Here is a 21,944-nt window from a genome sequence, read left to right as displayed (position 1 = left end):
CCAGGACTTCCATTTCATACTTTGTGTCATGCTGGCTGCCCAGTCATGCAATTCTTACAACTTACTATTAGGTTTGAAGCACCATGTGGCAATTTTTGACTGGAGAAATACCTGTCAATGTATTTCATTCCTTTTACAAACCTGGACTTTTAAATTTCTATGATGAAGCTATATGACACTGGTCTCTTTCCCAAATAGCTTGTAGTATTACCTACAGCTGTTCTGATTAGTTGGCCTGCTACTAATAAGCAAACTTATGCAGGCTGTGGTAGATATTTTTTTCCATGGAGCTCTAAGCAAACATGGCACCTGCTTTAAGCATATACCATGGTCCTTTTTTTTTGCCTGTTATGAAGTTAAATAGCAATTTCCAGAAAAATATTCCTGGATGGTTACTTTCCCCACTCTTCCATTGCCAGGAATGGATTGTTTTATTCAGTGTAAAGAGTTTCCTTTCTCTGGTTCATTCTTCATCAGCTTGAATATTTAGGCCTGTACCTGGAGCTATAACACTAATAACATTCTATCCTTCTGCAACCTTATCAATCAGAGACTGTTATATTCTGAGTAGGATGAAAAGCAACACCAGTTCCCTCTTGACATTCCTCGCTCATCACTAGCTTTTCTACAGTGCCCGTTTATGACTCAGTCCATATTTTTATTTAAGAGGAGCCAAAACACTCCAACTGTGATAATAGAATCATACAGCTAAGAAGGATCAAACAACTATCCATCTACCACTCCTCAAGGACCCTTTTATATAATAAATCTCAAGCAGAAAGAGGGTGTTGGCAGAACAAATAGCTTCGAGGAACTTATCCAATTCCGATGCTGCAGGGGAAGTCAGAAATTACTAGGATTATTGCCCAGTTTGACCTGGGGAAATTCCTTCTGAAGGCTAAATATGGTGTGCCATGAGACCCAAAACATTCCACATTATAAAGAACTTCACATCATCTTTCGCCAGCAACTTCGTCTGGACAAACAAGCTCAAAGAGTCTTTAAAACGCCCTGTAAATATAATGGGAGCAAAGTCACTCAGAAGGGTATTCTGAGCAGCAGCCTATTTGTAACTGTGACAAGAGTCTCTCTTTCTCTCTCTTATGAACTTTTAATGCTATTTAGCTACCAATAATTTCTTGATAAGAGCTGTATTTTCTGGTTGTCAAGTACAGATCAAGAAGTTCAGTGCAGAGCTACTTAGATGTTTATATTTTTGCTATGTATGCTATAAAGGTAAAGGGCCCCCTGACCATTAGGTCCAGTCATAACCAACTCTGGGGTTGCGGCGCTCATCTTGCTTCAGTGGCCGAGGGAGCCGGCGTACAGCTTCCGGGTCATGTGGCCAGCATGACTAAGCCGCTTCTGGCAAACCAGAGCAGCACACGGAAATGCCATTTACCTTCCCGCCAGAGCAGTATCTATTTATCTACTTGCACTTTGACGTGCTTTTGAACTGCTAGGTGGGCAGGAGCAGGGACCGAGCAATGGGAGCTCACCCTGTCATGGGGATTTGAACCGCCGACCTTCTGATCGGCAAGTCCTAGGCTCTGTGGTTTAACCCACAGCGCCACCCGTGTCCCTCATGTATGCCATACCAATGAGCAAATGATAAGCTATCTTGCCTACACTGTTTACTCTCCCTGAATCACCCACATTCCGATAGGAAAATCTAATGGGGTAATTTACCACAAAGAAATAACTCATTGTAAATAAAATAGAGTAAAAAGATGTGGAAGAAATTCTCTAACATTAATCCAAATTTCAAATCTAATTTTTGACATCAAAAGGAAGCTGCTCACTAGTGTTTAATCAAGAGGGGCCTACGGCAATTAAGCAATGGCATTTTAGTACAGCACAATAGCAATATATATGTGAGGACTGTTTTGGGGGGGGGAGAATTCTAAAGCTGTCATAAAACACAAAGTGGATATGGGAAGGGGTTCAGTACAATTTATAAAATAAATGTACAGGTTATCCAATAACTAGGGGAAGGCATAATAGGTGCATACTGCTATTACCATGATTAATGGTTAGCACTTTTATAGCACATTTCAAATGTTCAGAGTGTTTCATATACATCATCTCCATAAAACTTACAACAGCCCTGGAAGGCAAACAGGTATTCTTGTATTGTGAATGCGGAGCTAAGACCGAGAGATAGTTGGCTCCCGAGGAGGAGACTACAGCTGCTTTGCTGTTCCTCAAACCCTCCTTAATATTTCCTTATTTGCTTCTAAAACAACTTCTTGCCAATCTTAATGAGCATTGATTATGCACATGAATCCTTGGGATTTGTTGCATAAACCTACAAGTATATAGCCATGAAAACTGGGACCCTGTCTCTGCACAAGGATGCTGTGTGTAGGCTTGATACAAGGTACACTGCAGTGGTTCTTCCTCCTCACTCCATGCATTCAGTGTAACGTTTCAAATATTCTGAACAGGACCCCTATTCAGTGCAGGTGTTGTGATATTGCTGCAATGCTGAAATAATTCCATGCGAGCAAGCAATCAGGTTCAACTGAAAAGAACAATTTTCAATTCAGTTAGCAAGCAGTTAGCGGGCAGACACATTTCCAAATTATCAGTGATTTCACAATGCTGTAGGTGCACCTGCATGTTATCTTTAGAAATGCCACTACAGTCATAGTTGTCACAGTTTGTTTCCCCTTTGTTAGGTCCATGGAAGGTGCATGTGCAAACACAATACTGCAGGATCGCATTGTCAACATTGCGCTTCTCTCTACAATGACCAGCCATGGCGAGCGGCAAATGGCAGAACAGGAACTCCAAATGAATGCAGATGTAAGTAACAAGTTAATGGCAGTGCTTCTGGGCTATCAGGATATGCAGAAATGACCCTGGGTAAACAAATAAGAAAGCCAAAACCAATGCCACTATCCACAACATTTTAAAACATTGGTAACACCTTAGTTTACTAAGATGTTCATTCATTTTACCAAGAAGGTGACATTTGTTTGGCCCCCTTCAATTCTCCAATTTTGAGCTATTCAGTTTTTCTTGGAGCACCTAAATAAATTATACTAGACACTGAAACACTAAATATTTTAAAGTTTTAATTTACAATACAGAAGATACAGAAGCAGCAATAATTATACTGGATTTGCGTATCTGTCGTAGGATAATCTGATTTGGTCTTCAAAATATTTGATTTGATATTTTCATATTCTACCAAAAACATCATTATGGAAGGCCTGCGGTAACTTGCAGCAGATTCACTCTAAATTGGTACATTAGAGTAACTAAACACTGATAATTTGCAGATATTGGAAACATCTTCAGGCTGACGTATACGTTTCATTTTATTATTAATCAGCTCTCATTATGTGTAAGGGTTTTTTCTGCATTCTTTTTAAAAGAGCATCCTTAATTTGTCTTTTTGCTTATCTTGGCTGTGTTTCAGCCTGTAAGTGCAATGGGCATTCTGACTCTTGCCACTTTGACTTGGACGCATGGCTGGCATCAAGAAACCAAAGTGGTGGGGTGTGTGATAACTGTCAACACAATACAGAAGGGCAGCACTGCCAGCGTTGCAAACCAGGCTACTACCGAGACCTCAGAAGACCCTTTTCTGCCCCAGATGCCTGTAAATGTAAGCTAATATGAATTTATCAATATTATGAATATTTAAATACTAGATCTTTCTGTTGTCATTCTCATGCCAAGGTTTAAAAAAAAAAGTTTGGTATCCTCACATTTGTAAATGAAGGAACTACAATCCTCAAATATTTCATTATGCAGTATATCTAACTAATGCCAGTTTACCGGTCAAGTAGCTTGCTGTGGAGTTCCACCAGTTACTATTCATTACCATATGTACTTTAGAATAATGGTGATGGAGCTAAAAGTAGCTGTGATAGGAACATTCAAGCAAACTTCCAATATATGGGGATTTTTTTAAAGCCAGTGATAAGCCAGTGGTTTCTGTTGGTTGGTTGGTTTTATTCATGTACATCTGATGGGCGGGGTATAAATATTATTATTATTATTATTATTATTATTATTATTATCTGGATTCCTGTCCGTGACAGTGATTAAAGAAGCATATAAATAGAGTATTCTCTTCTACAAAGTAGATGTATTATAATTACTAATAATATGAACAGCAACAACAAAGCTTCACCTTTTGTTTTTGTTATAAAGGGAGTTTTGGAAGGCCCAGCTTGTAATGTGGAAATGAGAAAATCTACACCTGCTGAAACTCCTCCTTCTACATTTTGACTAAAAGAAGACCATGTTCAAGATGGCTAACAATTGTTGTAAATGTTGTTAGTTTATATTCTGCATTTTGACTTTAAAAAACAAAGTGCTCAAGACTGGTAACAACAATATCTATAACAATCGTTAGCCATCCTGAACACAGTCTTTTTTTAGTCAAAATGTAAAGAAGTTTCTGCAGAATACAAGCTATTTTATTAAATAAATTGTCCATACTCCTAGCGTACCTTTGCAATTTGATCACCCCTATTTCTGGCATTCAGTGAAATGCCAGTTGTGGCAACTGTAGTTGTAGATGCAGTGTTCAAATCATGGCAGAAGATGTAGCAGGAAATCCTAACTTGACCTTAAGCAGGAGGCTGCAAGAGACGGTGGACACTTGAGTGAATACCAGGACTTAGGACAGCTTGAAGAAGACGGTTTGCTCCTATAAAGTATAGAGTTCCTTTTATTTCCCTTGACCCTGACCACCCTCCCAGGTTCCACACCTTCCTGAAGATTGTAGGTGCTTAAAAGGGTAGACCCCTGGCCTAGAGATAAGATTTTTGCCAATGAACAGTAGTACAGAGGAGACGAACAGCATTGTCTAATGTCTTTCCCCTTAAGCTAAATATGTAAAAATACACATGATTGAAATTCTTCACCCATTAGATCCACTAACACCTCAGTTTCATTTTACTGAGTAAAACGTTGCCTACAGAGAATATTTTATTTGGATTGACAGTGATGACATTCAAATCCCAGATTACCTATGGACTGTCAGAATCACCGGGGGGGGGCAGGGGGCACTATTTCAGGCCAGAAAAGACTGTTTTCCAAGGAACGCAAATCTTCCCAGGCAAGTACACTCTGGAAGAATATGTTGAGTACACTGGATGGCAGCAGTTTTCCTTGATTGCAGCAGCTGGCACAAAATGTTGCTGTGAATGTGATCACGGAAGTTGCCAAAGAATGTTGGAACTACTTCTATGTTTCTTTTTAAAATGTGCTTGTGGGAGCAGGTGGGGGGATTGTTTTGTTTTTGTTCTTGTATTTATTATGTATTTTGTGTTTTTATCTCATATTTTAATGCTGTGAACCACCACAGATGAAGGGTGGTATACAAATTTAAATAAATAATAAATAAATAAATACTACTATTATAATAACAATAACAATAACTGCCTTCCAGTCTCAGCTGCATCTCTAAAAATACAAGAAATAATAGGGTTTTGGGGAGGACGAATAAGTATTGTAAAGCATTTTGCATACAATCTATAGAAATGGTAAAAGCTTTCCCCATAACAGCAATCGATCCTTCAAGTTTTCTTTTCTGACTTCCTCTTCCTGATCAGCTTACTTTTTTCTTTTCTTTTCTTGCGAAATCTATTGATACAAAGCAAATTCCTCTCAGCTGTTGCCTCCAAGCCATAATGAGTTTCATTCCTGGGCAGCCATCCCAGTTTCATCTTCAGCTGCTATCATTTGTGCAAAATCCACAACAATGGAGTCAGAGTGACACATGATAGAGCCAACAGAGGAGACAGATATTTCCTGCGTGAAATTGTTCAGTCACAGCTTTTCACTTGCTGTGTAAAGTGTGAGGAGTGTTTTGGATAGCTCCAGCTGAACAGAAAACTTGTGCTTTGAGGGGATCAAGCAGAGATTACAATCTCGACAGAAAAAAGCCTTGTGTCTTGCATAGTTTGTGTTGATAGCGACATGTCTGATAACCTTATTCATATACAGTCGTAGACAATGGAATTCTGCAGATATTGCCAGCTGACTCACTGAGGAGCAACGAAAATGGAAAAGCTCCAAGGTCAAAGCAAATGAAGGAGCTGTTAAACCACAAATCCTTAAACTACACTAAGCAAAGTGAACAATGTGTAATATTTGTTCAGGAGTGTGTATGTACTAGATAAAGCAGGGCATACTCTTATTTAACATGGCAACTGTAGCAATCTGCTTGAAGGTTACATAGATTCTCCCACCTCTTCTATTTTTAACAACTTGTATGAATTTTTAAGACTCTGCTACAATGTCACGGGGGTGATAAGAAGGTTCATAACTGATTACAGTCATTAAATTTAAAACACTTGTATTCCATACACAGATGGTTGTAACACTTGGATCTTGTTATCCAAGACTCAACTGAAAGTTCTAGTAATCAGAGCTTATTTGCTGCATTCTAAATTTTGAGGCTGTTGTACAAAAGCAGTTAACATTTGTTTAGAGTTGAGAACTGCTTTTAATACTCCGGGGCCATGGTTATATTGAATTTCAGATTCAGTTTTAAGTCAATTTATCCAATAAGCAAGAGATCATGTGTTTTTACCACACCTTACTGCAAGCATATTACAGCTAAAAGGTGAAATTTTCCACTCAACACTTTTAAGGAATGGCATAGTGATTGGTATGGGAAACAATACAGGGCATTTTCACATGTGAGACTTCAATAAGTCTGCCATGTATCTGTAAAACCCACAGTAGTAAAAACTATAATAATGTACTGCAGGGAGAAAACATACATTTGCATCGTTTGCAGGGCCAAACTACAAATGGCAGTGGCAGATTCATGCATTTATATTTCTTGAACCCTTGAATGTAAAACAAGAATAATACTAAGGCTGGGTGACACCTTTAGGATATACTCTCTCCCCATATATGTTCATCTCATATGTATGTTTTAATATTGCAGTGTGCTCCTGCCACCCTGTTGGATCAGCCGTGCTTCCCTTTAGCAATACCACCTTCTGTGATCCCAGCAATGGTGACTGTCCCTGCAAACCTGGAGTGGCTGGTCCTCAGTGCGACAGGTGCATGGTAGGATACTGGGGCTTTGGAGATTATGGCTGCCGAGCATGTGATTGTGCAGGAAGCTGTGACCCACTAAATGGAGACTGCATCAATAAGTGAGTGGACAAACATATTGCTAACTATAAATGGCTAGCTAACATAAAGACAGGGAGTTTATCTACAAGAAATACACGTTTGAAATAGAAGTAATAAAAAGGTTAGAGATGTAGAAAAACCTCTTGAGCAGAGATGGAGGATCTGTGACCCTTCACATGTTTTTGGATAAGAACTCCCATCATTCCTGACCACTGGCCATGCTGGTTGGGGCTGATGGGAGTTGAAGCACAGCAACATCTAGAAGGCCACATGTTCCTCATCTCTGCTCTAGAACAAAATGTTGTTGTTTTATTGTAACGCCTCACATGAACCACACATTGTAGTTGGATTGAAAGGATTAAGTACTAAATTAATCTGACTGGGGGAGGGGGGATATGCATCAGAAATAGGAAACAATCACTTTTCTAAGTCTTACCTTGAAGTTATTGAGACATACTGGTAGCACTTCCCACAAAAGAAAGAAAGAATTGGAACAAGAAAAATATACAGTATTGGAGAGGCATAAGTATAGCTCAGTTGGTTAGAGCATGTTGCTCATAATGCTAAGGTTGCAGATGATCCTCAGGGTCTCTTCCAACTCTATGCTTCTATTGTTCTATTATTCCATATTCCCCCTCACATGACTAGTTTAGAAGGAAAAAAAGAGAACTTCCCTTCCAGCAAGAAATTAGCTATGGGTGACTATATCATAATCCTAAAAACTCTACCAGGCACTGCTAGAAATCTCTTCCAAGCTCTGAACTTGTGTGAGATCTATAAATGAATTGCAGATAAGTAAGTCCCTTTTCTGACAACAGAAAAAATGTTTGAAGTATGGATAATTAGCACAATAAATATTTTCTTTTAATTTTGCTTCTGAATACTTAAGCTTTGTCAAGGGGTTTTTTGTGTGGAGGGTTGTTTACAAATAAACTTTAATTGAACTGAGTTTGATAGAAACATATCACAGCATTCCTTTAATTTCAGCAGTGCAAATATAGATTGGTACCATGAAATCCCTGGCTTTTATTCTCCGTATAACAAAAGTGAACCAGCATGGGGGTGGGAGGATGAACAAGGCTACTCTGCCCTTCGACATTCAGGTAAGAATATGAACTTTTGGATTTTTTACTGAAAGATAGGAGTCTCTTTCAGGTGTTAAACATATGTGCGGATTACTTTTCCCATGCTATCAGGACCCCTGAGTTCCTGATCACAAAGAGGGAGCCCTCTGTGCATAAAGCTTTTTTTGTTGTTGGGGGCTCTTTCAGTTTTTATAACGAACATGTGGAGGTCACATGTGTGTGATCTCATTCTTCCTATGTGTTCATATAACATCTGAAATGAACTATAGATCACGTGGAATTATTTATTATAATTGGTTAGGTTCACTGTTTGAATATCAGATATGTAATCTCAGCTGATATTTTCCATCAAGCTAAAAATAAACCATACTGTATACACACCCAAAACACACACACACTCTGTAGATATAGATATATCCAGGATCCAGTGAGCAGCTACAAAAATTCTTTTCCATTCAGTACTTAAAATGTTTAGTAACATGCTGTTGCCACTATCCATTCAGTCTTCTGTGAAAAGTGCTGTCCTCCAAAACTATATCTGATTACATGAGCAATCCCATTCCCTCCCAGTTTAGCAGCTGAATCTAGACATTCTGGTGAATACAATATGAAATAATGGTAACTAAAATATTTAATCAAATAGTGCTTAAAGAGAGAGGTATTTTTGTGTTTCTGTAGGAAAATGTGAATGTAAAGACCAAGTTTTAAGAAATTCCAAGATCTTCTGTGGCATGAAATATACATATGGTGAGTTAAAAATCAAATATATTATTCAAATTGCCTATGCTGTCAACAGTTTCCTTTATCAGTGTAAACTGTCAACAAAGCTACTACGACGGGGAGATATGGTAGTATTTATATTAGGAAAACTAGAGGTTCATTTAAGTGGTGCACTAGATATAGTAGGGATGGGATACCCACCCCCTTCCAGATTTTGTTGGATTTCAACTTCCATCAGCTCCAGCTAGCATGGCCAATGGTCAGAGACAATAGATACAGAAGACCAACAATATCTGGAGTGCCACGGTTTCTGACCCCTGAGTTATAGACTTTTTTTTTCCAAGCAAAACTGGAACTTTGCTTGCTTGGTAATACAACTTGTTTTGCCTTGCAAATTTATTTCTATTGGACCTGCATGGCTGCATGCATATTTTGTCTGCTATGTACAATTTCTCCAACATTTTTTATCTTCTAATAAATGGTCTGTTTGCCTAGAAAATGTGTCCTGGGAGAAAACCAGCATTTAATACGTAGACAAACCTCTTTTTCTATAAATTATCACCAATATAAAGTCCTTTTTGTGATGCCAATTAGACTACTAGTTCTCAAAGGGAGACTCTATCAGTTTAAATTCATCCATGCATGGCTTATGGGGGATGGGGGGGAGAGAGAAACTCCCAGGCACTTTTTAAGCTGTAAATTTCTAAGAACCAAACTATGTAACTCTAAATGGCTAGATTATTTTAAACTGATTACTTCTCTTTGCCAAAATACATGTATTTTAAGCCTATAATGGGAACAGGCAGTCGGGCTACAGGAAACCATTGCTGTATTTTGTAGTTTTGTGAAAAAGTTTTAAATGACAGCTTAGCAGCAGTTCCAAGAAATTCCAATGGGAAGAAGCAGCTGTTTATGCGCTCAGTATTTCCTAAAAAATCAGGTCACTGAGCATCTCCCTGCACCCTGTCTTTGGCAAAGGCTGAACAGGCTCATCAAGGAGAGGATCTGGCACACTTTATTTTCGACTACATCAAGAGCTTTTCTGTTTGCATCAGATGAAATATATAGAAATATCTCTATATCACACGAGCCGTAGCAACAATTACACCCACCCTGAAAGTACAAAGAGGCTCAGTTTGCAGTGCACACACTGATGGTGCCTAAGATTAATCTATGTACCAATGTACTAGAATGAAAACAGAAGTTATATTCTTTATTCAGTGCTGAAGGCAAAGATTTTATCTGCTCATGATAAAGGCTCCCATGCTGAGGTCAATGTGAAGATCCAAAAAGTACTGAAATCTACAAAGCTTAAGATTTTACGAGGGAAGCGGATTCTGTACCCAGAATCATGGACTAACAGAGGCTGCACTTGCCCGGTACTTAATCCTGGTAGGTATTTATTATGAAAATCAGGTCTTTATCATCATCATTTATTTATTTTTACTATTTATGTCCATCAGAACCACTCTTATAGTCAGTACATATAAATTATATTCCACATTCTTGTGGTAGAAAAAAATATTACATAGATACTCCAGAAAACTAAAATGCCAATCACTGTTCTTACTAATTAAAGCAATTTAATGTGATGCTAGACAATCCTTTCAATTTTAGCTTCACTTTGGACCTGTTATATCATGCACTAATCATTATCAAAGCCCTGCCACAGTGTTTGTCAATCTGAATCTTCTCTCATAACTGCACACAAGCAGAATTCCTTCCCCAACATTTTGAAAAAAAATGCAGCTAGTGTTACCCAGTCTCCAAAGAATGTAAGATATTCCCATCACACCTGCATTGGTTGTGCTTGCAAATCAATGAAGATACACTCAATATACACAATCACTGTATTAAACTGAAATTTATGTTTCTTGAGCCAGTTCTAGTCATGCATAAAAATATTTCTATATTCATATATTTCTATATATGACTAGCTGTGCTTTCCCATCCACATTCTGGCACATCTCAATGTATATCTAAACACACATCTCATTTAAAATAATAAAGTACAGATAGACATTCTGTATTTGAATGGGCCTTTGCATGCACATACAAATTAGATCCAGAGTTTCTGTTTCAGTAAATTATTAGTTCAAGGACACCTGCTTCTCTGGTCAATTATTTGAAAACAATAGACTGTGGATTCCAAAGTACCTATTCTCCTTTGGAGGTATTAAAATAATAGAATCATAGAATTGCAGAGTTGGAAGGGACCATGAGGGTCATCTAGATTCTAGTCAATGCCCTGCAGTGCAGGAATTGTTTGCCCATTATGAGGCTCAAACCCATGACCCTAAGAGTCTCATGATCTACTGAATGAGCTATGAGGGTAGATTTACTATGTAATATTTGGATAGTGAAGTATCTTTGTAAAATGGTCTCACCATTAAAAAAAAAACCCTCAAAGTTACTAGGGGAAAAAACCTCGTTTGCAATAATTTCTCAGATGAGATCATTCACAGATGAGATACTGTAGCTCTGTCATCTACCCAAAAAAAGTAGTAAAGTTTCACAAACCAAATGCAATTAAGCACAAAAGTGAGCCAGACTGGTGCACTGCATAAGAGTGTTGAGTAAGAGTAAATGGCACAGTTTACATAAGAGTAAACTGCACTGTGCAACTTTTAGCACAAAATGACTTTTTGATGGAATAGAAGCATATGCTAACTAGTGAGAAAAGGAGGTGATTCCTCCTACAGTTGCCCCGCAACTTCTACAGTGGTACCTCGGGTTACAGACACTTCAGCTTACAGACTCCACTAACCCAGAAATAGTACCTCGAGTTAAGAACTTTACTCCAGGATGAGAACAGAAATTGCTCGTTGGTGGCGCAGCGGCAGTGGGAGGCCCCATTAGCTAAAGTGGTACCTCAGGTTAAGAACAGTTTCAGGTTAAGAATGGACCTCCAGAACGAATTAAGTTCTTAACCCGAGGTACCACTGTACTCTAATATAAAGGGTCCCCCCAACTCTCTGGAACAGTTTATCAGAGGGCTGCATTGAGAAGGTATAATATGAACAAAATTGCCTCCTGTCCTCTTACATTAAAGATACTTCTGGATTAAAAAGATATGCATTATACACATACATTGCTCGGCCCTAGCTCCTGCCCACCTAGCAGTTCGAAAGCACGTCAAAGTGCAAATAGATAAATAGGTACCACTCTGGCAGGAAGGTATATGGGTTTTCCGTGCGCTGCTCTGGTTCGCCAGAAGCGGCTTCGTCATGCTGGCCACATGACCCAGAAGCCTGTCTGCAGACAAACGCCAGAGTCATCCGCGACTGGACCTAACGGTCAGTGGTACCTTTACCTTTTTTATGCACACGTACACACACACATGTACATGCATACATGCACAAAACATATGCACACACAACTATTTTATTTTTTTTATTTATTAAATGTATATACTGCCGTTCATCAGAAGATCACAGAGTGGTTTACAGTATAAAAAGTAAATTCCCTTTATGATTGCATACTTGGATAAATATGAAGTACTAGTCCAATAAATATCTGACTATTTTGTTTTCAAAGGTTTGAAATATCTTGTGGCTGGATATGAAGATGTTCAAGCAGGCAGACTCATAGTCAATATGAAAAGTTTTGTCCAGCAATGGAAACCAGCTCTGGGGAAAAATGTCTTGGAAATTTTAAAAGATTGTAGCTGAAAGTGCCAAATAGGGCATTTGTTTATGCACAAAATGCAAACGCTATGGAAAGAAGGCTCTCAAAATGAAAACTGGAATGGAAAGGAATAGTGCCAAGTATGTGTAGAGGTATTCAAAGTCATAGCCTTTCACTTTGATTCTTAAACACTTTGGTCCCAATTGCAACACTTATGTATAAACAGTGTTTGTGGGTGAAACCCTCACAAGAGAAGCGGAGCCTCCACCCACCCAATAGCTTCAGCTGATTGTATAGGGGGAGTAGAGGTCTTGTAATAAGTGAGTCCAACAATAGGCTGTGCATGCATAGCTGCACTCCTGCAGTTCTCCTACCCATATCGTCTATTTCCACCAATCATCTATTTAGTGGAGTAAAAGGATCTCCATGGGCAGAACTGCATTCACAGACCTTGTCTGTATTGGACCAACCTGCCTGGGAATAAATTTCATTTATTCAGCAAAATATGGCTTATGTCACAGCCCTTAAATTAAATCTTTATAGACAATACTGCTTTAGGGTCCAGCTGTACAAGTGTTTTGTTTACCCGCCCCCCCGTTAAAGTATGTGGAACTGGCACCAACTGAGGAATCTGAAAATTGGAGCCCCCCTCTCATGTTCTTTGGGAAGATGAATATACACTAGTAACGGACAAAAGGACTACCAATTTAGAGAGAAGCAATGGAATGTGGGGGGTTTTTATACTGGTATATTAAAACTAAGATGAAGGTTTTGATTAAATGTCTACTGCAAATCTCTAGAAGTATACATGTATGGAAATAACACCAATATTGGTGGGAAAACTCCACTGGAAAACATACAAAGTCAGTAATCTGTAATAACTAATTAGGGCATGCATTTAACCAACAGGGCTCTGTGGGACATCCTTAAAAAGGAGTTAATAAGATTTTCATTTGGGGCACTTAAAAAGATTCTGGATGGAATTTTCTAGTTAGTTAAACCAAGGGAAAATGTTGCAACACCCAAGTTGGACTCTGGTTTGTTTTTGAGCCAGCACAGATGAAAGTAGAACCTATCCTTTCATCAAAATTTTGGTTTTAAGAAAAGACTGGTTCCATAAAGTATAAATGGGAACACTTCTATTTTATGAGGTATTATACACATGTAAGCATTTGATTGTATAAAGCACTTTATTGCCTGCCCCCTTTCAGTGTGAAAATTCTAATATTGTTGGGGAACAGAGGTGGCACAGGAAAATGAATATTGGAACAGAAGCACTCCACGACTATAAAGGATAAAAGGAATAGTTTTCATTCATTTATGTCAATGGCCACTCAGTAAAGTTCAAGGGTAATTTTTTGCAATTAATATATTTCAGATGAAGTCCTAACTTCAGACTAATGGGTTAATTCTATAAATATCAGCTATGATGAGACTGTATATACCACCAAAAGAGAAAACAAGGATGGGGGGGGGGGAATGCTTTTTGAAATGTCATGGACTTGTTCATAATTCATGCTGGCTTTGGCCTTTGTTTTATAATATTTAAACTTGAGCAGCAAGTTTCTTTCTTTCTGTTTCTACACAGAACTTTCAAAATAGTGTAAATTTATGGAATATCAATGCCATATTCATCACTAGATTCTATACTTCTCTGGTAAACAGACACAAAGTGTATCCCATTTATATACATTAAAAAATAAAGGAAGAGCTATTATACCATTGAAATAACAACACTTCACTGATCCATGGTTCATAGGTATGTTTTCTATTGTGGTCCTGTGGATTCACAAAAATGTTACTGTTTTGAAATTTTGTTTTTATATTTTATGTATATAATAAATATACTATGATTCCAAATATTTTTTTCTTGTGGATTCATATTTTCTAGAACCCTGTCCATAAGATTATAAGGAAACATACAATATTTTTTCACAAGAAAAATGGGTTTCTTCTCACACAATATTCACCACCACCATGCCCTCTACACACACACATATGCACCATTCACACATTTATTCCTGTTATGGAATCTGATCACTCATGTGTCATGGACCTCTATTTGATGGTGCCTATAACATTATGATGGGATGCTGGTGGCGCTGTGGGTTAAACCACAGAGCCTAGGACTTGCCGATCAGAAGGTCGGCGGTTCGAATCCCCGCGACGGGGTGAGCTCCTGTTGATCGGTCCCTGCTCCTGCCAACCTAGCAGTTTGAAAGCACGTCAAAGTGCAAGTAGATAAATAGGTACAGCTCCAGCAGGAAGGTAAACGGTGTTTCTGTGCACTGCTCTGGTTCGCCAGAAGCAGCTTAGTCATGCTGGCCACATGACCTGGAAGCTGTACGCCGGCTCCCTCGGCCAATAAAGCGAGATGAGCGCCGCAACCCCTAATGGTCAGGGGTCCCTTTACCTTTACCTTTACCTATAACATTATGAGGAATGGTGACACAGTTCCCCACCCCACAATGTAGGTACTATTTAATGATCATGCTTGAAGCTTTTGTACTCCTCTGTTGTATCACTTTAGTACAAGGAATATCCAGCTAGCTCCACTGTGAACAACAAAAGCTGCAAAATCCTCTACAGCAATCCTTTGTGCTGTGGAGTTTTCATTTGGAGGATGTACGCTTTCTCTCTTCTCTAATGGTGCTGCAGATGAGGTCTGTCGATTTCTATTGACTCTGAGAAAAAGTCTTGCCAGGGCTGATTCACATGAATGTCTACATGCATTAGCAGTGTAATGATGGCACTACATTCTCAAAAGACCACATAGCTACTTCTGCGAAAAGGGATTTCCACATTTTTGTGTCTCTTAATTAAAGAAATATAACGAGCTCTCAGTTTCACATGCCAAGAGCAGCTTCCCATAGCATAAATGACACTGAGAAACCTCATTCACAGTACTGCAAGTATCCCCAAAGATCATGAAGTAAAACGTGCTCCCTTTTCCATGACAAATAGAAACATACGGTACATCTAGTTTTCATTTGGAAAATGGTATGAGCACTCTCCTGAAGGTAACACTGTGAACTCTGGAGAGAGACATTCCTTCCTCTACGGTATATTCAGTATAGCATCACTGTCATTGTCACTGCAATATTATAGACCATGGGTGGTATTCAGCTAAGTTTTACTCAGAGTAAACCCACTGACTTTCAATTAATTTCAACTTAGTTCAAAAACACCCCATACTTCATTCATGATCCAGCATGAGTCCAATTCCAGGGGCCAAGAAGGAAGAGGGGATAAATACTCCAATATCCAATAAGTTTTTCTACACTCCTCCCCCCCAAAAAAATCAGCAAATGAATCTTTCACTTGGCTGTGAACTCTTTTTGTTACTGATCTGGAATTAAATATATCCAGTAGGGAACTATTTCCACATTATGTCACCTATGGACAGTGCAGAAGAGAAATTGCCTGTGCGCAATGGAAAATTACACAAAGATGGTATTTTAGTATAATTACGTCCATGGGCTAAATCTTCAGGGATATGTATATGTTGCAGAAAATTATAAGAACATCTGGTACTACCAAAGTATCTAAATAGGGAGCTAGCATTGGCATAAATAAACAAAGCAAATTTGGAACAAATATGCACTCTCTATTTTTAGATATGATTACTTGGTACCATATCAATAGTGAAGTGTTTTTTTAAAAAACTCAACTTTCCTTAGCAGCCACTTCCTAGCACACTGAAGAGCTTACTGATAAGTCGCCAAAGTTGCTGGTCCCCAAGGTTTCTGTACTTTCTTGTTGATTTTTTTTTCAATGACAGTGAGTTCCGAAATCTAACCTTGCACGAAGGTCAAGGCAGCTCATAGCTCCTTTCCCACAGTTCAGTAAGAAAAATATTTACACATGTCCCTAACTAATCTGAGGGAGGACAGGGCCACAGGGAGAAAAACAAGCAGGAAAAATATTTCTGGAAATATTCTATATATGGAAAAACTTCAAGGCATGTTGAAATATTAATATAACCCAGTGCCTAGAACAAAAGATTGGGCATAAAAATACCTTCTGGTAGGCCCTAATTTTGGAGTTAAGCAAGCTGGTATCCTTGAAGAAATATTAACTCTCCACCTGCTAACATCCTAAGCCTGGCAGTTGTGTCTTCCCCACCCAAGCTGATCTTAAAAGTTTTGTGCCAAGTCCTCTGAAATATACTCGGAGTCGAGAGTGGATTTCATGCTCTTTATTCAGCTCGTAGTGGTGAGGAGGAATGGGAGTTCCCCCAGAATGTCTGCTTTATATACATTATTTAAACAATGGGCCCCACGTGATTGGCTAATTCCAGGATTTTCCTGTAGGCCAATCGGGTTGCGGATTCACTTCCACCTGGAGCTGGATTGGGTGGCTCCTGTGGACCAATCAGACTGCTGCATTTTGGATCCTATTCAACTCAGTACATAACATCCTCAAAAGGCTTCTTTAATTCAAGCACACCATACCTGGCTGGTATTTCTTCCAGTTATGTTCTGCTTTCTTAAGAGCTGCCAGCTGTGGCAGCCTCAGGCCCACATAGGGGATGTAGATGCTCACCCATCCCTCCTTACCTAATACTTTCCCTGCCATATTTCTTTTTTGTCATTTTCCACCTGTGAGTTGGAAAATGAAGTGACAAGGGTGGTGGTAGAGCTCTGTGGATATCCAGTGGCCATTGACTCATTGTCTTACTTATTTAGTTTATTTATAGAGTGCAAAGACATAACTGGCTGTTTACACCTTAAATTAATAGCTTACAATTTATAATAGACAAGATAAAAAAAGTAAAGGAGAGAAGAAGAACATCAATAAATTCAGGTCCCCAGAGCCACAGCATAAATCAGAAGGACATGAGTCAAATGATGGGGGGCAAGGCCACCTGCGCTGATGGAGGCAACTCACTTTCACCTTGATGCAGCCAGCTGGAATTGATACAGATAAAGACAGATCCATGAGAGGAAATAATACTGAATGAAAGCTGGTACAAATTAGGCTAATGGGTTGGGGCCTCTGCTCCCCTCCCTGCACTGACAATAAGGCCCTTACATGGATGTCAAAACCTGACCAACCGGAGACTGACTGCTGCTGGGCCCTCACAGCTCCATACTGGTACATACAGTCATTCATTAAGAGTGACAGCTTGGAAGTCACAGCAGCTTGGAAAAGAAGTGATCTATTTTTGTGCAGAGGACAAAAATTATCCCATGAAATCCTTACTACATTCTAATGACAAAGAATGAGAATACCCTGTAAGAAGTGGTCAACATCACATTTTCTTCATATTTTATGCAGACATGCAATAGAAGCTACAAGTGGTAACCTCACCACCTGCTTTTATGGAAGAAAATCACTCGTCTTAGTCAGTGGCAGAGAGCAGGTGGGGGTGGGCCTGGCACACATCCAGGGGCATGGTGCGCCGCCAGCAGAGGCATGACGCGCATCCTGGGGGTGTGGCATGCCGCCTGCGGGAGCATGGTGCCCAGTGCAGGTGGGGGGCAGCCGTGATGGCACCCCACTGGGATCACGCTGACAGGGGCAGTGCACTCCCCCCGCACTCCTCTTCCTCCGCCAGTGGTCTCAGTATACCCACCGGTACTGAAGAAAAAACACCAATAATGCATTTTTTTTGAAGTGAAGGATTTGTAAGAACTGATATGCACCTATATCTTTCTGTACACACACAAAAACAATAACACACACATATTGTATAGATACTACCAGTCGCAGAAGGTGTGGTGGGGCCATGCTGGTCACCTGACCCACCTCCAGGAGCAAGGCAGTGCAGCAGTTAGTGTGGTGCAAGCACTGGCAGGAGACCAGATTGGCTCTGCCAGCATGTTTGCACCATGCTGGCCTCACTTCCAACTTGTCCCCGTTGGTATGCAGTAGCAACTCAGCCAGAGGGAGGTCAAGTGAGTGGTGCAGCCCCACCACACAATCTGCTAGTTGACACTACATGTGCAGGCATAGAGTAATCCAGAAGATTATTAATACCAAGTTGAGTTCCATGTTTGAGTATCTGATTTCACCGTAAACATTTGCTTTGTATGCTTTGTATTAAATATGTATTAAATAGTATCGTATTATTATTACTTGTATGCAATTTTTATGTTGTAGTAAGATTATTGTTGAGGGTCTTTAAACTCCAATTTAACTCACTGGCTAGGGAATCACTGTAAGACTCAATTGATAGTGGACTCTTGCCTACGTGCTTCCCATGTCCTATTTTGTGTCTTTCCTGTTCAAAAGAAAAGCTCTCTCCATTTGATCAAGTCAACAAATATTTGAATGTACCGGTATTTTGCTTGTGCAGTTTCCTACAGACAATAGATTCTGCTAGCACTAGCTGTGATTCGTACTCAGGTGGTTACCGGTGTTGAAACCAAACACTGACCTGAAGTAAACACCATAAAGGGACACTGAGGATAAATAACTTTTTTCTGCTCTGGGAATTGAACTAGATAATTATTATACCACTCCTAGAAGGAGAACATTAGTGCCAAGGAAATTATTTCCCCAACTGTAGACAAAGAAACAATTACAGTGGTACCTCGGGTTACATATGCTTCAGGTTACAGACTCCGCTAACCCAGAAATAGTGCTTCAGGTTAAGAACTTTGCTTCAGGATGAGAACAGAAATCGTGCTCTGGCAGCGCGGCAACAGCAGGAGGCCCCATTAGCTAAAGTAGTGCTTCAGGTTAAGAACAGATTCAGGTTAAGTACGGACCTCCAGAACGAATTAAGTACTTAACCTGAGGTACCACTGTATCAAGAATAAATACAGTATCTCTAGAAAAAGACATTTGTGTATTTTATATTAAATATATGCCTTTTGTCAGTAGGCATCCTGGAGTTATGTTGCTTTTCACTAGAATTAGAATTACATGTTAGATGTTCTTTTGTGCTGATCATCAATGGGGGAAAATATACAACATGACCGATCTAGTATTGGTTAGCACAAATTTTCCTTAATGTTTGCTTAGTAAAACAACCACTTTGTCAAATGTAGACCCAGAGCTTATTTTGTTTTAAGACTGGGATGTGAACTTTACTGTTTCAGAGTGGAAGATGCATACTATAAAAATACAAAGCAACTTCTGCTAAAAATTCCTGATCAAATTCAGCACTTAAATTGTAGTACATATGCCAAATGGAACTGTAGTTCTCATACCTTTTACTTTCAAAATTAGAGCTCTCTTGAATTTCTGGCTGAATAAAGAGCACAACTTTCTATTATTTACATTTGGTAAGATGCTTAAAAGGGATGGGCTCTACATAGGAATTGAACTTAAGGCCAAGCAAAAATCTCAGCTAATTCACACGTTCAACTGTGAGCACATTCAAGTTTCCTGAAGTATGTGTCCTGCATACCTATAGCACAGTTTGCATGTTGCATGGGGAAGGGTCTGCAATTATGAAAATTACCATATAGCATGATGCACTTCTGGGAGATAATGGCGCCGGGTCAAGTCTCCACTGAGTCTCTGCTGTGTGAGTAGGAGCTCTAATTATCAAATTACTCTGATAAAAAGGCTCAACCTATGAAAATAACTGCCAACTTTTATCAGTAAAAGACTCCGGGAGCTGTCAGGTGGACTTTCAAATCTCCCCTCCCTTTTGAAGCTACTTAAATCAACTTTGAACTCCTCCGTGCAAAGCCCTTAAAACTGTGGGCTGGATAAAGTAGCCCTATTTATTTCCAATTCCGAGCATGGTACTTACAAGACAATGTTGAAAAGAACTGGGGATTTCACCCACAGAACCTGTAACAATTCCCCCAAAGAAGAAACAGGCCAAAATTTCAACCTACTTTCAATCCAAGGCTAATGAAGCAAATAATCCAAGAAACCTCCATTCTTATGAGTGGTCAGTTGACCACACCTGGATTGGAAGGGAGGAAAAAACTAACGACGGAGGTGAGAGAGTGGACCTGGCAACCAAACTAAAACAAGCCAAGCTAACCAAAGAGGGACCTGAAGCAAGTCTCGAACCAGCAAATGGGTGGTCTAGTTTCAATGCTCTTTCCTCAGATGCTGTCAGGCAAGGCAGCAGAATCCTGAGGCTACCTGTTTTCTTACTGCCTCCTCATCTTAATTTGCTCTTCAGGGCAACACCAAAATTCCCAGGTGAACACATCTAATAAACTATATCCACGGAGTATGTAGAGCAAAAAATAAAATGGGGGAAGGGAATAGAAAATGTAGCATGATTTAGGCTTTATAAACTCTCTCTGACAGCACAGTCCTATGCATGTCTACTCAAAAGTAAGTCCCATTGAGCTCAATGGAACTACTGTGATTCCTTTAAAATAGGAATGCACCCTTAGTGGGTTGCTGGCCCTGTCAACTGGTAAGGTATCTCACAGACTTTGATGGTATTCACAGGAACACAGAATGTACTTGAATCAGACATACAGGGCTGTATTCACAGCAGTGGCTTTGCACTTGTTGAAGTGCATCCCCTTGGACGAGGTAGGACATCAGATTTTTCACTGATGCCTCCTACCTAATGCAACATTTCCATGCCCCCAAAGCCCCTAAAATTTCTCCTAAGGGTTCATGAACCCTCTGGAACAGTGTAGTATATGGCACAGACCCCAAAGGGCTACAAGTAGGGCAGGAATGATAAAAATGAGGTGCCTCACCTTGCACTAGCCACAGAAGTGCTTCCACTTAGCACAAATCCACCACTGGATGGAACCCGTACCTAATATTCAATATGCATATTTGTCACCCAGGAACTGGAAATATTTCTACAGCATCCCTGAAGCCAAACAAGTCCTGGTCTTGGGCCAAAACACCATTGTAACCTGATACGATCCTAATAGTGAACATTCTGAGGGACTCTGGGGATAAATTTGCATCTCTGTACAAGGAGAATTTGGCTTCTTGTACTCGGGACTATATTTTCGTTCTGGGAGGCTAATTGTAATTTTCCACCTAGTGCTCTGCAGGAGGTATGGAACGTGTCCACAGTGCCTAGGTATTTGCATTTAAAGAATGAATAAAAATTCCTGGCTGGTCAAAAAGCTTCCATGAACATTATGACCTTGACATTTTTATCACCTCCTAGCTTGTTTTCTCTTTCATTGACCAAACACAAATCTCTTTCCCAAAGTATGCAAGTATCCATTCTCCGCTAGAACTACGCAGTTTCCCTGCCACAGAGCTTCAGAAGGGAGAAACAAAAAAAATAATAAAACAAAGACAAGAATTCAACTCTCCACCCGCCATGCTTGGAGACCTGTCATAATGACTGCTATTTAAAGGAGAACTTTTCTATGTTAGCAAATAGTTGATAAAAATGGTCAAACATACTGATATTTTTCAAAAGGTCAATATAGTGAGTCTTACTGTGTGTTATTTACTTAGTTCAATATCTCCCTCTCACGCCTTTGCATAGTCTTG

The 21,944-nt window shown here is 39.5% G+C and overlaps 1 protein-coding gene and 1 long non-coding RNA gene across 5 annotated transcripts in view; one reads left to right on the top strand and one right to left on the bottom strand.

Moving 5' to 3' along the window:
* Positions 1–14,408, top strand: part of NTN4 (netrin 4) — a 41,153-nt gene extending 26,745 nt beyond the window's left edge. For 2 of the 4 annotated variants that reach the window (XM_083573427.1, XM_083573425.1), the window contains exons 4-10: positions 2,682–2,808; positions 3,428–3,616; positions 6,923–7,136; positions 8,107–8,219; positions 8,880–8,948; positions 10,143–10,313; positions 12,459–14,408. In XM_083573427.1, coding sequence (XP_083429553.1) covers positions 2,682–2,808; positions 3,428–3,616; positions 6,923–7,136; positions 8,107–8,219; positions 8,880–8,948; positions 10,143–10,313; positions 12,459–12,592 — 1,017 coding nt within the window. In that variant the 3' untranslated portion in view covers positions 12,593–14,408. Of the gene's footprint in view, positions 1–2,681; positions 2,809–3,427; positions 3,617–6,922; positions 7,137–8,103; positions 8,220–8,879; positions 8,949–10,142; positions 10,314–12,458 lie in introns of all 4 variants that reach the window. The other 2 variants (XM_083573426.1, XM_083573424.1) reach the window with 1 other exon arrangement.
* The window catches only part of LOC310743324, an 84,122-nt gene that overhangs the window by 42,720 nt on the left and 19,458 nt on the right, over positions 1–21,944 (bottom strand). The gene's annotated exons all lie outside the window — the stretch shown is intronic.

The sequence above is a fragment of the Podarcis filfolensis genome (genome assembly GCF_964270895.1).
Source record: "Podarcis filfolensis genome assembly, chromosome: 10".
NCBI lineage: Eukaryota > Metazoa > Chordata > Lepidosauria > Squamata > Lacertidae > Podarcis > Podarcis filfolensis.
Note: the sequence above shows the minus strand (reverse complement) of the source record. Positions and strands in the feature narration are given on the sequence as shown.